Source organism: Dendrobates tinctorius, unplaced genomic scaffold, assembly GCF_039654945.1.
Source record: "Dendrobates tinctorius isolate UK_male_01 unplaced genomic scaffold, ASM3965494v1 ptg000070l, whole genome shotgun sequence".
Classification (NCBI taxonomy): domain Eukaryota; kingdom Metazoa; phylum Chordata; class Amphibia; order Anura; family Dendrobatidae; genus Dendrobates; species Dendrobates tinctorius.
Genome location: NW_027361738.1, coordinates 14028871 through 14045243, shown reverse-complemented (window position 1 = coordinate 14045243; position 16373 = coordinate 14028871). Strand labels below are relative to the sequence as shown.

The 16373-nt window shown below is 41.1% G+C and overlaps 1 protein-coding gene across 2 annotated transcripts in view; it reads left to right on the top strand.

The window, feature by feature from the left end:
• The window catches only part of NPY (neuropeptide Y), an 82752-nt gene extending 67405 nt beyond the window's left edge, over positions 1-15347 (top strand). For both annotated transcript variants that reach the window (XM_073581403.1, XM_073581404.1), the window contains exon 4: positions 14840-15347. In XM_073581403.1, coding sequence (XP_073437504.1) covers positions 14840-14864 — 25 coding nt within the window. In that variant the 3' untranslated portion in view covers positions 14865-15347. The remainder of the gene's footprint in view (positions 1-14839) is intronic.
• The last annotated feature ends 1026 nt before the right edge of the window (positions 15348-16373 follow it).

The window sequence follows — 16373 nt, the reverse complement described above, 5'->3', positions numbered from 1 at the left end:
ACTTCTGCAAACCATGCATTCAGAAGCAAGATCTTCGCCAAACCACACCTTTTTCAGGTCTGTTGTGGAGCGCATGGAAACGCTCTCTCCTGCCCAGCAGATGCATGTAATGCATTCGTGCCACGGTGCTCTACAGCAGGTTACCTCCCAACCTCCACCTCCCACCACTGTAGTTCCTCCACCTGCACCCCCTCCAGCCACTTTCCATCCTCCCCCTCCTATTACATCTGCACCCCCTCCAGCCACTTTTCATCCTCCCCCTCCTACTACATACCAGCAACCTGCCCAGTACCAGCAACCTCCCCAGTACCAGCAACCTCCCCAGTACCAGTCATCTCCCCACTTCCAGCAACCTGCCCCGTACCAAACTCCTTCCCCGTACCAAACTCCTTCCCCGTACCAAACTCCTTCCCCATACAACTTTCCATCAACATCATCTGCTCCTACAGTCCCTGCCCAACCCTCCACTCCACCACCCACCACCTCTTCTGCTTCCCACATGTCCACCCATTCTGTAGTTTTTTCCACACCTTCACCTCTAACTGTTCCTTCCCCACCAAGATCCCAGTCCTCTCTCCACACACCCAGTGTCGAAGTGTCCCGCAGCCCCTCCAGCAGTATTTCCACCCCACAGTACACAGAATTGTAATGTGTGTTTTTTGTAATAAAAATGCCCATTGGGTTTAAAACCTTTCTAAAAAAGTTTTTTTGCACTTTAAAAACATTCTACAAAAAAAAAATTTAAATAAAAGTTAAATTATCGTTTCACAATGGTTGTCTGTCATTTCTTTCTGCGGCGAACTATGTTTTAAAAAAAGGTTAAATACAGGGTATTTCAAAGGTAAAAAGGTATTCAAAACCAGGTATAACTGTGGGTAAATTTTAGCTTTTTGCCACAGTTGTGTTCCTGGTTGTGTTTGAAGCAAAGTATTTCACTTAAAAAGTTGTGTTTATTGTTGGTGATTTCCTACCAATGTACACAACTTTTGTTAAAAGGTGAAATACTTTGCATAAAACACAACCAGGTACACACCTGTGGCCTAAAGGTAAAAATAGTAAGACCATGACAAGATAGCCAACTTTGGTTGGCAAAGGTATATACTGTTGGTCCAGAAGGTACACAAGTTTAGGGCAAAAATCTCTCACACTCTGTCATCCCAGTGTACTCTGCCTTGAGGTGACATAAAGTATAGTGGAAAATTGTCCCTGAAACCGTCACAGAACTTCTAGTGGTAATATTTCCAATGACAACATCCATCTTTGCCAGTAACTTGCTCTTCTCTCCAACCTGCACTTTCTTCTCTACAACCTGTCAAAGAAGGGCTGTAGGAACATGCTATATCTAGTGTTCCAGTAGCCAATCCCGTTCGGAAGGCCACAAGGGTCAATTTTAAAAACCGGATCCGGCGTAATCCGTCGAAAAACGGATAGAAAAACGGATGAACCGGATGAGACGGATCCGGTTTTGTCTGTCAAGAAAAAGACGGATCTGGCAGAAAACCGGATCCGTCACATCCGGTTTTACTAAACATTTGCCGGATCCGGCGTTCCGGCACGACGCCGGATCGCGCCTGACGCCGAAAACCTGATGTGTGAAAGTAGCCTAAGTAAAGTAAGCCAGTGTAATTAATGGTAGTTGTTAGGCATGGCATCTACAGCAAACTTTTTGTGCATACAGGGGTCACATATTTATTTCCAACTATGGGACTCAATCTCATACTAAAAGTTCATGAATGACCTACAAATCATACATACATAGCATTTTTTTTTAGAGAAGTAAAAACTGTCTTGGTCTCTGATGAAGGGAAACAATACAATCTTGTTCTCAGAGCTAAATATACCGTTCATAATAACAATAGGTACATGCAGTGGTGTAAATAAAATCCGATGGGCTTTTGTGCAAAATTTGGACATGGGTCCCAACTGCTTGTTGGCCAGATGTATGGACCCTTGTAGCGATTTAAATCCTCTGAGGACATAAGTTTTCACCCCTCATGTAATAACGTCCTCCATGTTGGATCCCTTCCTGACATAATGTTCCCCATTGTGAGCCACTTGCTGGTATACTGTCCCCCATCCTGGGCTCCTTCCTGAAATTATTTTCTTCTTTCATCTCAAACATTAAAAAAATTAACAATTCTTCTTACCTTTCCCTGATCTCACAACATAGCAGGTGGAAAGGGCAGCAACTGACTTTGTTGTACCAACCATGAGTTGTGCATCACATTACTGCCGTGCATCCTTCGTGGCAGACATGCCATTGTCAGCTTCCAGCCTCTAATTGGCCAGTGGCTTATATTGCAGTTCATGTAGTTGGCACATCCAACTGAAATAAGGTCTGGTGTCGGCTGGCCACCCTCCCGCACAGGCCCAAGATCGTTATACCCTGTGTACATGAGTTGTAATAGCAGAGAACAAAATCCAATACAGTGTTAAAGGTAACTATATTTTTGCTGAAATCCCAACAGAGTTGTTTTATATAGGAGAGAGATCAATTTCTAAGTGGTATTCTAAATAATACACTTGGGGTCATGAGCAGAATTCAAGATCTTATAAATATCTTCTTATTATAAAAATAAAATATCCTTACTTTTAATGTACACATCTGTGAACAGTTGAATAATTGCTGAGCATAAAATATGCACTCTTCATAGGTAATACCATGGACAGTGTGTTTGCAAATGCAGCAGCTTCACACCTTCTTAGTATTATGTATTTACAGCTTTAACATGGAATATTCATTTCTTGAGACCAGAGCGGTGGTACTGTCTGTGGTCACCGGCACTGAATCCGATTGGCATCACTTACTTGGCGCTCACTAGCGTTTTACTCTAAAACAAACATGTGAGGAACTGGTCACGGACTAAAGACTATTGGACCAATGCCCGTAGAGTGGAGTCCACTGCTCTAAGGGATGCAGACTTTTTCCAGCACGGAGGAAGCAGTTGCGTCGATATTGTTGTATTCTATTAGATTTTTGCTTGCTGTGTTTTATTAGTGATTAGTTTGCTCGTCAGTTCATCCTCAGGAATCAAAGTTTCCATTCAGTGACTGCAAGCAGAGGAGGACGTGTAGGCTGGATTTTATGTATACCTAAGGCCAGACATGAGATTGCTAAAGGTAAATGTAAAGCAATCATTCTATAAATCCTCTCTGTATTTCAAGGTCTCAATCCATTGTGCTGCCAGTAACTAGGCCCATTGTGTGGATGGGGATAGTAGACCCAGGGGAGCTGTTACCACAGGGGATTTCACATGCAAGCCCAGGTGATGGGGCTCAGCTTGAGTGAGACAGCCCCACCAATGCACAATTAGCTTTGGAAAGGGAGTGTTTCCCAAGGGCCGGGCTCAATTCCTGGGGGCGGCTTGGGGCATTGGGGACTGACGAGAAAATGCTGTTGTTGTTTGCTGGAGGGGTATCCATGAGCTATGCTTGTGATATCCATTGTCTGGAGGAACATAGGCTGTGACTGCACACTATACCGGCTGAAGATGCCAAAAGCTGTGGGCCAACCAAAAGTTGGGAAACAGTAGGTATCTCCTGCTACGGGGGCAGTGGAGCAACCAATCTCACATTGGTAACTTGTGGACTGAGGACATTGTATGTTGGCCATCAGCGTGGATTTGCTGTATAACCATGGACGGAAGAAATAAATTGAACTGCGCCGTTAACCTGAGTAGGTGTTTATTGCAACCCACAACCTCAGATCTTCTCAAAACATAAGGTCAATAACACAGGTCTACAAAAATGTATTTTGTATTCATTGCAGGTGACTTTGTACTTTTCTGAATCATCTTTTCGTCCTGATTTCAAAAATGTATATAGTTTTTCTGTAGCACGTATAGTTTCCATGCAGCAGCATCATGATTATAAGGTATAGGAAATATACTGGTGACATTAAGAAAACAGTAATCTATATATCAGAAAAAAATGCTTCACCTTACAAAACAGTTTTTATTGAACCAAAATAATTTCACATGCAAAACAGAAACCAAAATTTGAGCAGAAATTCAAAGTGCTTGACATTAGACTGTCGTTGATTTGATTTTTCAGGGTTGTCCCTATATAATAGTAATCTGCATTCACTGAGTCATTACAAAAACCCTGGTAGCGGAGTTCCATTACTTTAATGTCCTGGTGAAGCCGCTCGCCTTGTTCATCGCTTACATCCCCAAGATTTTGAGGGAAGAAGTCTAAATGTGAATGCAAAAAGTGCATGTTCAAAGACATGCGACATCCAAGACACTGGTATGCATTTAGTAGTTCCTCAACACCTTCAACATATACTGGAGATTTTTGTTTTCCTAAGAAGTTTTCACAGATCCACTTGAAGCTTTTCCAAGATCTCAATTCCTTATCATTTAGAGTTCCTTCAAACACATCATCTCTCATAAGCTCTCTGATCTGAGGACCAACAAATACACCTTCCTTCAGTTTTGCTGGTGAAATGCTGGAGAATTTCTGTGAAATGTCCTGGAACCCTTGTGAATTTGTCTTTGCCATGGCTTTCACAAAGTTTTTAATCAATCCCAACTTTATATGTAGTGGAGGAAGAAAGATTTTTGTTGGAGCAGCTAAAGGATTATGCTGAACATTGTCTCTACCTGGAGCCTAGATGTTTCTCTGTCCCCAATCATATTGAACATAATGCTCTACTGTATTTCTACTGTCCCATAAACACAAGAAGCAACAATATTTTCTGAAACTTCCTTGCATTCCCATTAGCAGACCTATCACTTTCAAATCTCCACAGATATTCCATCGATGATGCTTATATTGTATAGCATCCAAAACAACTGACAGATTTTCATAACTTTCCTTTAGATGACATGAGTGAGCAATAGGGATTGATGGTTTCATATTTCCATTGTGAAGCAACACTGCTTTCAAACTTCTCTGTGATGAGTCAATAAACAATCGCCAATCTGCAACAAAATACTCGTGATTCAGTTCTTCAAAGAGGCCATTCACATTGTTACAGTACCCCATTGGTCCATCAACTGTAAAAAATTGTGTTAAATTGTTATTTCTGTTTCAGTAATAACACACTTTGACATTCTCATGAAGAAGATTCTTCTATTTCAAACTAGATGCAAGAAGTTCAGCTTTATCTTTTGACAATGCAAGGTCTCTGATTTGATCATTTAATTCATGTTGAGTAAAGCGTTCTGGCTGCTCGGCTTCTCCATCAGGTACATACTCATCTTGGCTTGAGGTCTCCATGTCTTTGCCAGTAGCTTCAGCTCCATAGTCTTCATATTCTACTTGATTTTCATCCAATCCAGACAACGGTGGTACAGGAACTGGCAAGGTACCATCATGTGGAACTGGCCTAATCGCAGATTCAAGTTCAGGTTAATTAATCTTATGTTTGTTCTTTGTAGAAAAGAAAATTTGTCAGTTTAGCAAATCAAAAGTAGCAGTCATCACTATGATTTCTGGGTTCTCTCCAAATCATGGGAACAGCAAATGGCATAGCCACTTTCCTCATATTCAACCAGTCGCGAAGACCATTTGAACAACTTGAGCAGATCACATGAGGGGCCCAGCTTTTGTCTTGACACTTAAAGTACATCTGGTGCATCTTTTTAATATCATGACTGATTGAACCTACTTGGCCTTTTAGTGTAAAAGAACCACACACATAGCAGAATCTGTTTGCATGATTGATACACTGTCGGGGCATTTTTCTTCTTTAAATCAGATCAAACGGTAGAGTAAGTTCAGTTCAATGGTGGTGACAAACTAAAAAATAAAAAAAAAAACATGCGGTGAGCCGACCGTCTATATGTAGATATTTCCCCAGAGATGACAAAGGAAGTTTATATTTAGAACTGATTTTACTGGAGGTAATCTGGTAGATAACTAGATACAGTTGTGAGGTAAATGGGTCAGCCTATTCCTTACAGATGAACATTTGCAGACAGGCAGTTTCTCATTGTGATAGCTGATTTCAGGTTCTCTGTGGAAACCCTCACTCAGTTACACCTCAGTGGCCGAGCTGTTTCCTACCCTCTGAGGCGACTTGCCCTCCCAGAAATGCAGTGAAAATCCTCTCACAATGGCGGCTGTCTGCTGCCTTCCCTTCTGTCTCGCGGTGGCAGGTCTCAGATCCCTGTAAAGGCCTGTCTCCTGTCAGAGTGTCACATACCAGTCCTTACTGCCATCCCCATCCTTTTCAGACTGACTCAGATTTTACCGCCTCATAACAGTTAGCTCCTCCTCATAACATGTGACTTTCTGAGAAGCAATTATTGGCTGACTGCACTGTCACTGCTCCTTCCCATAAAACGCACTAAAACCTTCACTGATGTCGTCCCTGTAAGAAAATTCACAATTAAGTAAGACAAGCAAAGAAATGGGAATAACATAGGAAAAACCACATACTTTGAAAATGCAGAAATAACATAATAACAAAAATACTTTTATCTCAGAAACGTTATGTGAGAGAGCAAAACTGTAACCAGCACATCAAACTCCATAAAACAAACATATTACCTTTTCTGATGATTTTTTTGTGTTGACCATATATGGGATGAGTGTTCACCCTTGAATGATTTACTGCATTAATCACTGTATCACAGCCATTAGGCTAAGGCCAAGTTCACAGGCTTTTTTTCCTGTACATTATGAAATTTTTCATAGTACTATAGTTTCCCCTTGAAAAATAATACAAAACACTACAAATCTTATGTTGAATATGATGACTTATAGAGTTTACTGAATATAATTATATGCCAGAAAAAAAACTACTTGCCTCTTTATAAATTTGTAGGTAGAGTATGAGCAAAGCAGAGGCTGTAGACACTGCGTTATGTATCTGATTAAGAATCCATAAATTAGTAGTGTGCATAAGGCATTGCAATGAGTTGAAGGATTCATAGATTTCAATGAGAGTATTAACGATATACATTCCTAATATATTGTATAATTATGTACAGACCAATTATTTTTCCAATCTGAGATAAGCTAGTAAGACATTTATTTTATAAAATAATATATAGTATCTTTTTATTACATCTTTTTCATGCTGCACCAGTTCTCTGGATTGCACTACCCCCAAATAATTACATTACAAGATAGATTGGTGCATAGCCACTTCTTACCACCCAAATCGGAGACTTGGCTAAAATCAGATACCAAGGGTTGTTTCAGCTGTGGAAAATGTGTCGTGTGTCCTTATATACAGACAGGTAAAACCTTCATGAGTATGAATACAAAGGAGACATTTACCATAAGGAGCTTTATAAATTGCCGGACGGAAGGAGAGATTTATAAAGGAACATGCCAATGTGGTCTGGCGTATATTGGCAAGACCAAAAGGGAATTAAGACGACGAATAGGGGAGCATCTTGGGGATATTGAACACAAGAGGGACACCCCTATAGCAAGACATGTAAATGATTTTCATGAGGGTAAGAAATTGGTGATAAAATTCATTGGAATTGAAAAGGTGAGAAAACCAATTAGGGGGGAGACTGGGACTATTTAATTTTACAAAGGGAGACAAGATGGATTTTCCATCTTCATACGGTCTCTCCCCTAGGTCTGAATGAGCAGTTGACTTTTGCTTTTTTTTTATCTAAGGATGCTCAACTGTGAGGGAAATCTGCTAAAATACTCAAAAACCACGATTAATGTGTGACATGGTACAATAGTATTGTCTCCTATTTTTTCTGGAGAGAAAATTCCCCACTGACATGTGAATGAAATATTAATAGTGTTCCTCTAATTATACTGGTAGAGCAAGGAAGTGTGGATAATCTTGCTGTACTGCATTCCAATATGGTAATGTTTTCCGTCCCCTTTTTTAAAAATTTCTATTCATATGCATAGTGCACCTTTATAGATGCCCTTGCAGGGTATGGTGCTTTGGCTGTATATAAGAGATAAAGCAATGATACCAACACTTATTAGTGAGCGCTATTGAAATCTTACTCATATGCATAATGCACCTTTTTAGATGCCGCTGCAGGAGCCTTGGCTGTTTATATGAAGAAAAGTAATGATACTGTCATATTTGGGTGCGCGCTATCTGGCAGAGACCTCTGCTGTATATATGAAATAGAGTAATGATATCACGATTTTGGTGGGTGTGACTTAGTGGAGGTGTGCGCTCCCTGCGTTTGAGAGGGAGGAGAATGCTCTGATGGAACGCTATGCGCTCCATATACCAGGAAGGGGGAGATGTGCTGGTGATGTGATTGTTTTGAACCCCCCCTCGGGGAACCAGGATTGTGAATTTGGTTCCACTGCAAGAGGGAAGGTTCCTGCTTGGGGACCTGGATTAGATGTAACACAAGCTGGAGACCGGAAGTGGCTACAGCGTCTCACAGACCGGAAGGGGGATGGGGGACACACACGTGGCGATAACCAAGAAGTGGCTGCTTCCATGTGGTGCCTCAGTTGCTATACAAACTGTGAGTAATGGATTGAAATACATCTGTGGGGGATTTTGTATAATAAGACAATTACCATGTCGTCATTCCTCATGCCCTAATGAACGCTAGGGAGGTATTAAGAAAGGATTTACTTCCCTCTTGACAACCTGTGATTACAATCAGGTGTTTGGACTATAATTTGTTGATTTGATTTAGTATATAAGAGGTGACTGGGGATAATATGATTGCTATTGCCATTACCTCTATGCTATCCCTGGTGGGATATGCTGCTCATTACTCCTGACAGAAGGAAAGATATGTGCCATTCCCCTGATGAATCAAGCAATTGAGGTAACACGTCAGGAGGCACACAGGGTCAGTCCAGGGCTGGCTAGTGACAGGGCTAGCTGTGGATTGTCCTTGTAAGGGCAGGAGTCTTGGGGTATCAGGATTAGTCCATGATAGGGACTGGTAGGGATAATAAGGACCCCGGCTCCATGAATGGGATAAAGGACGACTAACACCAACCAAAAATGGGTGAGATTGTTCCTTTTATCTTTTTTGAACTGCTTATTTGGACAGTTTTAGTGAGTTCCACATGAGATATATAGAAATTTGGTGGGCTGAATCTGTCCTTTTGAAGAAATCATTGAAACAGAGTGTCTTCCCATACAGGGAGTTGATGGCTTTGTAAAAAATATCCTTGACAGCGATGTAAACCAGTTTTTTATAGTATTGTTTATGTATGTATTTTTGTGCACCGGTGTATTGGTTCACTTTGGATAATGGTGAAAACCGTTTTTATGAAAAACTAATGATTAAAAGTTGCATTTTAGATTACCACTTTTGCTATATTTTCCTGATCATTGTGATGTGGTAAAATTGTGGAAGGAGATTGTTGTTGCTTCTCTAGCTATATTCTACTAGCACTACCCCAAATAATCAGGTTAATTCCTAATGCTCACTATTTTAACTTTGCCTTAAAAACACATCTTTTTAGACAGGCCTATCATGTCACTAACTTACCTTCTGTTAGTTTTGCCCTCCTACATTCTTCCTCAGAAACTAGTTCCTTCTATCATATATTTCCCACCCACAGCATGCATTTAGTAGGACTTTATATCTGTACATACATAGATAATGGCAGGTTCATGCAACTTTACAAGTATATTAGAGATTAATAATTTTTTTATTTTTGTCTGGAAAATTCTATTTGAATTTGCTTCAATTACCATAAAAAATGGTTTATTACTGGGCAGCATGGTGGCTCAGTGGTTAGCACTGTCCCTTGCAGCACTGGGGTCCTGGGTTCAAATACGTGCACAGAGTTTTTATGTTCTCCCATGTTTGTGTGGGTTCCCTTCCACTCTTCAAACACATACTGATAGGGAATCTAGATTATGAGCCGCTATGGGGACAGTGATTATAATGTCTGTAAATCTCTGCGCTATTAATGGAGCCTTCTCTTCAATCTTCACTTGGGCTTCCAGCACCAACTAGGCCTCGATGCACGTTATGACGCCATGCCATGCGTCGCTCCACTAGACCAACTAAGTCAATGCATGTTATGATATCATAATTATCACTATAATTAACAAAAGTAAATTAATATTTTGAAAAATTGGTCACCAAAAATAAGAACTCCATATTTTAAATATAATTTATCAAGAAACGCATAAACATACAGTATATACACAAATGGCATCCCCATAACCATAACAAACAATAGCAAAGTATTGATCTCCATTCCCATTTATGTCATGGTTTCCTTTTATAACAGATCCATGATATACAGCAGGTTAAATGCTGTACGTATTTATCATGTCACCAATTTTCTAAAGGTGCTATTGACGTAAAATTCTCACCCAATGTCGGTAACAACTCATTCAATCCACACAGGCGAAGAAATCAACCCATAGATGTCCATAAACTAATTTATGTGTAATAATGAGAAATGACACGGGGAAAATGTATTGAACATATGAAAAAAGAGAGGTTCAAAAAGCCATGGAAAGTCATGACACCAGTTGAAATCTATCAGTAATTAGAAAGCAATGATAGTTGTGAGTCAGAAGTCAAGAACTCAATGCAATTTGAAAGTATAGAACTTGTATTAAAGAGAATCGAACAGCTGATACATGTTGCATGTACAATGGGGATCATGTATAAGACCATGTCTGTATGATTTCAGCCAAGTATGTTTAATGCTGCAGCATTTCAGAGAAAAACATATTTTAAAAGCAGTTCGGGAGACAAGTCAGACAGGCAGATCCCCAGCGGCTTCTTCCCTCCCACTGCCCTGGAGTGACAGGTTTCTTCCCACACAGGCATGCAGAGAAAGACCTGTCACTCCTGTCACGACAGATGTCGCTGAGGACCCACATGTCAGGCTAATCTCTCATGTGGTTCGGTGCTCGGCAGCTTTTACTGTATGTTTTTCTCTAAACTGTAGCGTTTATAAGTTAAACATATATGGATGAAGTCATAGTCAATCTGATGCAGTAAGGAAAATAGGTATTTGATACACTGCAGATTTTTCAAGTTTCCCCACCTGCAAAGAATGGAGAATTCTGTAATTTTTATCTACAGTGAGAAACAGAATGTAAAAATAAAACCATAAAATCACAATTATTAACTTTTAAATAATTAATATGCACTTTATTGTATGAAATAAGTTGATCAACTACTAGCCAGCAAGAATTCTGCCTCTCACAGACCTGTTAGGTTTTCTTTAAGAAGTCTTCCTCCTCTGCACTCATTACCTGTATAAATTGCACATGTTTGAACTCGTTACCTGTATAAAAGACACCTGTCCACACACTCAATCAATCACGCGTCAACTTCTTCACCATGGCCAAGACCAAAAAGCTGACTAAGGACACCAGGGACAAAACTGTAACCCTGCACAAGGCTGGGATGGGCTACAGGACAATAGGCAAGCAGCTTGGTGAGAAAGCAAGAACTGTTTGCTCAATTATTAGAAGATGGAAGAAACATAAGACGACTGTCAATCTTCCTCGGTCTGAGGCTCCATGCAAGATATCGCCAAATGGGGTAAGGATGATTCTGAGAAAGGTCAGGAATCAGCTTGGAACTACATGGAAGGACCTGGTCAATGACCTGAATAGAGCTGGGACCACAATCTCAAAAATGACCATTAGTAACACACTATGTCGTCATGGTTTAAAATCCCACAGGGCACGCAAGGTCCTCCTGTTCATACCAGCATATGTCCAGGCCCATTTGAAGTTCACTAATGACCATTTGGATCATCCAGAGGAGGCATGGGAAAAAGTCATGTGGTCAGATGAGACCAAAATAGAACTTTTTTGGCATCATCTCCACTTGCCGTGTTTGGAGGAAGAACAAGGATAAGTACAACCCCAAGAATACCATCTCAACCATGAAGCATGGTGGGAGAAACATCATACTTTGGGGGTGCTTTTCTGAAAATGAGACAAGATGACTGTGGGTCGCCCTCCCAGGGCTGTGGGGTACTCGGTACCGGGCCGGTGTCAGCGGGATGTGTCACAGCGGCGGTGACCCAGTCCGTGGTCCTGGGCGCCCAAGTAATGGGGAAATTGAAATGGTGGAATGTAGATAATTTAATGAATAGTTCGTGATGCCACCTGTGGTGTTCGGCAAGTGAGATGTTAAGCCGACGCTGCATGCAGATCCTCTGGGACTGCTGGTGTGTTGCAGCCAAGGGGTGAAGCTCCCCACAGGTGGAGCTGTAGTCCCAGGGCAGTGTAGATGTAGGGGTAGGTGAGAGGCGCAGACAGTGTAGAAGCTGGTACCACATGTAGCGGTACAGGGTGTGTTGGCGCAGGAATAAATGGAGGACACCAGGGCTTGTAGTTCCAAAGCTTTACTCACAGTCTGTAGTACACACCGGTGCCTGCCTCCGTGCTGTGTCCTCTGGGTCAGGGACTCAGTCAACCTCCAGGCAAGATTGAATGCTCCCTTCCAACACTCGGCCAACATGTGCCTTTCTGAACGTCTCCTCTTATAGCGCCTTTAAGTGAAGTACTCCTAGTACTGAGTTACACTGGAGTTCCTCCTGACAGATGTTCCCAAGAGCTTTCCTTGTACTGCAGACAGCTGTAGCCTGCTTTGGAGACTCCTTACTCCTGAGTCCCGGCTCACTATCAATGTTGCTGTTGTGCCCCCAAGTCTGAGATGGGAGTAGTGCATTTACAGCCCACTACTCCTCCGGTATCTGCTGCAGGATCATTAGTATCCATACAACCTCGGGGACTGGGCCCCAGCCTTGCGCTTAGAACTTCTAGGCAGGGTTCTCTCCTAACCCACGTCCTCTGTTCCCTTTTACTCCTACGTTCCGTACTAGTCTTTCCTTCTTATGGAAGGTCAGGTTTCTGTTCAATGTCTTTCTCTTTCTTTCCTTTCCCGTGACAGCAGACCCAGGTCACTGAGATCTGCTGCAGCACCTCCTTCCTCCATCCCTCTCCCAGGGATCCTCACTCCTCACTGACTGACTGACTGACTGCCCGACTGAAATTCTAAACCTTCCCACTCTTTTATGTATTCTAACTCCACCCGCCTCCCAGCAAGTTTCGTGTTCCAAGCAGGGAGCCACCAAAGGTGCTCTGATACAATCCAAGCAGGGAGCCGCAATGTGGCTTTGCTGAACTACAGTGTTGTGTGGGATGCAAGTGTTGGAGCGTGGTCAGGTGCCTCCAACTTACCTGGATGGTGGGGCACCACACCTCAGGAGGAGGTGCAGTACCTCTGCGGCAACTGAACCCTCAGGAGCGCCACAACTGCACCTTATTGAAGGGAAGATGGATGGGGTCATGTATTGCAAGATTTTGTCCAACAACCTGCTTCCCTCAGTAAGAACATTAAAGATGGGTTGTGGCTGAGTCTTTTAACAATGACCAGAAACACAAAGCCAGGGCAAAAAAGGAGTGGCTCTGTAAGAAGCATTTCAAGGTCCTGCAGTGACCTCGCCAGTCTCCAGACTTGAACCCAAAAGAAAATCTTTGGAGGGAGTTGAAACTCAATGTGGCCCAGCAATAGCCCAGAAACCTAAAACATCTGGAGATCTGTATGAAGGAGTGGGCCAAAATCCCTGCTGCAGTGTGTACAAATTTGGTCAGGAAGTACAGGAAACATCTGTCCTCTGTAATTACAAACACAGGTTTCTGTACCAAATATTAATTTCTGTTTTTCTATGGCATCAAATATTTATGCAATAAAATGCAAATAAAAAATCATACAATGTGATTTTCTGGATATTTTTTTAATTTTGTCTCTGACTGATGAAGTGTACCTACTATGAAAATTACAGACCTCTCCATTCTTTTTAGGTGGGAAAACTTGCAAAATTGACAGTGTATCAAATACTTATTTTCCCCACTGTACATGTAACCGTGGATCAGGCAGCTGTCAGGTTCCCTTTAAAGATAGAGACTTTCAAGCTAAGTGGGTTTCTCTTTTACCTTGACCGATTTCTTTCTAATTACCCTGGCCAAGGCACAGTGGCTGGTTAGCACTTCCCTGCAAGTGGTCATATCAAAGCAAGTATTTTGTGCCCCCCAACTCTAAACGTAATAGATAACTAGATTGATATGCTGAGTACAGTAAACATTAGCTGTACTGCACATGAGTACTCAGCGTGCCCTGAGTTTATTACCCCTATTGAATATAGTACCACTGGCAACCCCAGTGTGCCCTGACATTAGTTCTCTCTGCCCCACTCATTACTTATTACAGTCTTTACTCTTAGGGCCTGGTTCATCAACGCTTCTAAGACAGAGTTCTTTTACAACTTTGGACATTCTCACATTATTATCACCTAGCTCCATCAAAATGGGAGGAGCTGGGGTGAGGCGTGGAAGTGGCAACACCCACTTGTCAAATTCATGACGAGTGGTGGCATTTGTCACTCCACAAATCTTACTCCTGTCACTGACTGGATTAAAATTTGTTGCGAGTAACAGATGCAGGCACATGCCACTTTCAGACGCACCTTTTAATGAATCAGGAGTCTCTGACTCCAGAATGCTACCTCATCAAGACCGGCGTGAAAACACTGGTGTTTATTTACTAAAAGACGCATTTCCTATTATACAGCATCTCTGTTGCTGCCTAGGCAGCAGCACAGCAGAACGCTCTGCATAGTTCAAAGTGCTCATTGTTAAGCTCTATATAGGTTCTGCACTTGTCGTCCTGGAGGTATGTGTGTGGGGGGGGACAAAATTATGTGCATCAATTGAATTTTTGTGCCGTGAGCACCCGTCCCTGTGTGCTTCCAGCACCAATTCTCTGGGGGTACATGCACTGCTCTCCTGTGCTATGCTCTTGAATTAATCTGAAAAAGTTCTAAAAGATGTCAAGGTGGTTCCAAATTTTTGACTCACCTTGTATTGAATAAATGGTGTTACACAACTCAATTCAGCAATAAAAAAATGTAATGCTGTTTTTATATGTTTCAGGTTTGAAGATCCTCCTATGTGGTGATGAAAATGGAACCCCATCATGAATCTTTTTCAAAGTTTTTTGATTCATATTTCATTGCTATATGACAAATCAGACTTTTATCAACCCTCCAAAAATAAGACCAATGCATGCAGACATTTGCTGAATTCTGTAGAATTGTTTTATTCCTCCACTACATTTGTATAAAGATATCTATTGTTGAAATAAAGATTTTGTGCTCGGAAAGTGCAACAAAGAATTTAGAAAGACCTATCTCGTGTGTGCTGGTGCAGACAAAGTACTTCAATGGGATGTTTGCTGTTACTCTTCTGGCAGTGAAAAGGTTAAATGAATCTACAGATGTGATCAAATATCATCCATTTCAGTCCACATATGTAACATCAATGACTGGATTTCCTCCATCATGTGTATCTTTTCTGTGGAACAAAGTAAGATACTGTCTGTTAATGGTAATTATGTCAAACAATTTAGCAAAATAAAAACCTTTAAAACCCTTTTCAAAAACTGCCTAAAAATAAAGTGTTTCTTATGTGTAAGATCCTTTGAGATGACATTAAGCTTGAAAGTCACCAAATCTGTTTAATAAGTATTTTACTTTTTACTAATATTTGTCTTTGAGATTTCATGCAAATTATTGCTGTTTACTTTACATGTGAAAAATACTAATATAGTTTATGTATTTAAATATTTTTTTTCTCTCTCTCTCTATATATATACTTTCTTCTCACCCCCAATGGGATGGTCTTTGCTGTCCTTTCTCATTCTCGGGTCCTCTACCAGAGGACTGGGAGTTTGAGGGTTCTGCGCAGGATCTTAGTTGTTCCCAGCATTGCACTTTTCTGGACAGAGAGTTCAGGTGTTGCTCCTGGGATCTGTTGTAGCCATTCTTCCAACTTAGGGGTCACTGCTCCAAGGGCTCCTTTCACCATTGGAATCACTGTTGCCTTCACCTTCCACATCTTCTCCAGTTCTTCTTTGAGGCCCTTCTTCTTGGACAAGGCAAGAGAACCTGGATCTGATATATATAGCGATACAAATATCATGTCACTACTTAGTGGCACATAGATCAAGAGTGAAAAAATTTTGAATAAAAACTCAAATTTTATTAAAGAATAAACAAACATATATACCCGTTGCCTCAAGCCACAAAATACATGAGCAGGGAGAACAGCAATAACAGAGGTATACGTAATTTATATTATCCCTATATACCATATTTTGTTCATAAAATATTTTAATAGAAACCAATTGCACAGACCTATTGTAGTATAACTTATTTAAAAAAAGAGCTACAAATATCCTCCACAGTGCAACAAGAGAAAATTACTAGGTAAAATGCTCAATACATAACAATAGGTTTCATATATAGTATATATGATTCAAAAAGATATTATAGCAACCATAAATAGGAGAACAAAATATCCTTGTGCAAAAATATATTCCTATATAACTGTGCCATATAACACTAATGCCACATGGGGAGGATAAGCTTCTATAACCAATTAATTTAACCCCTTCACCCCCAAGGGT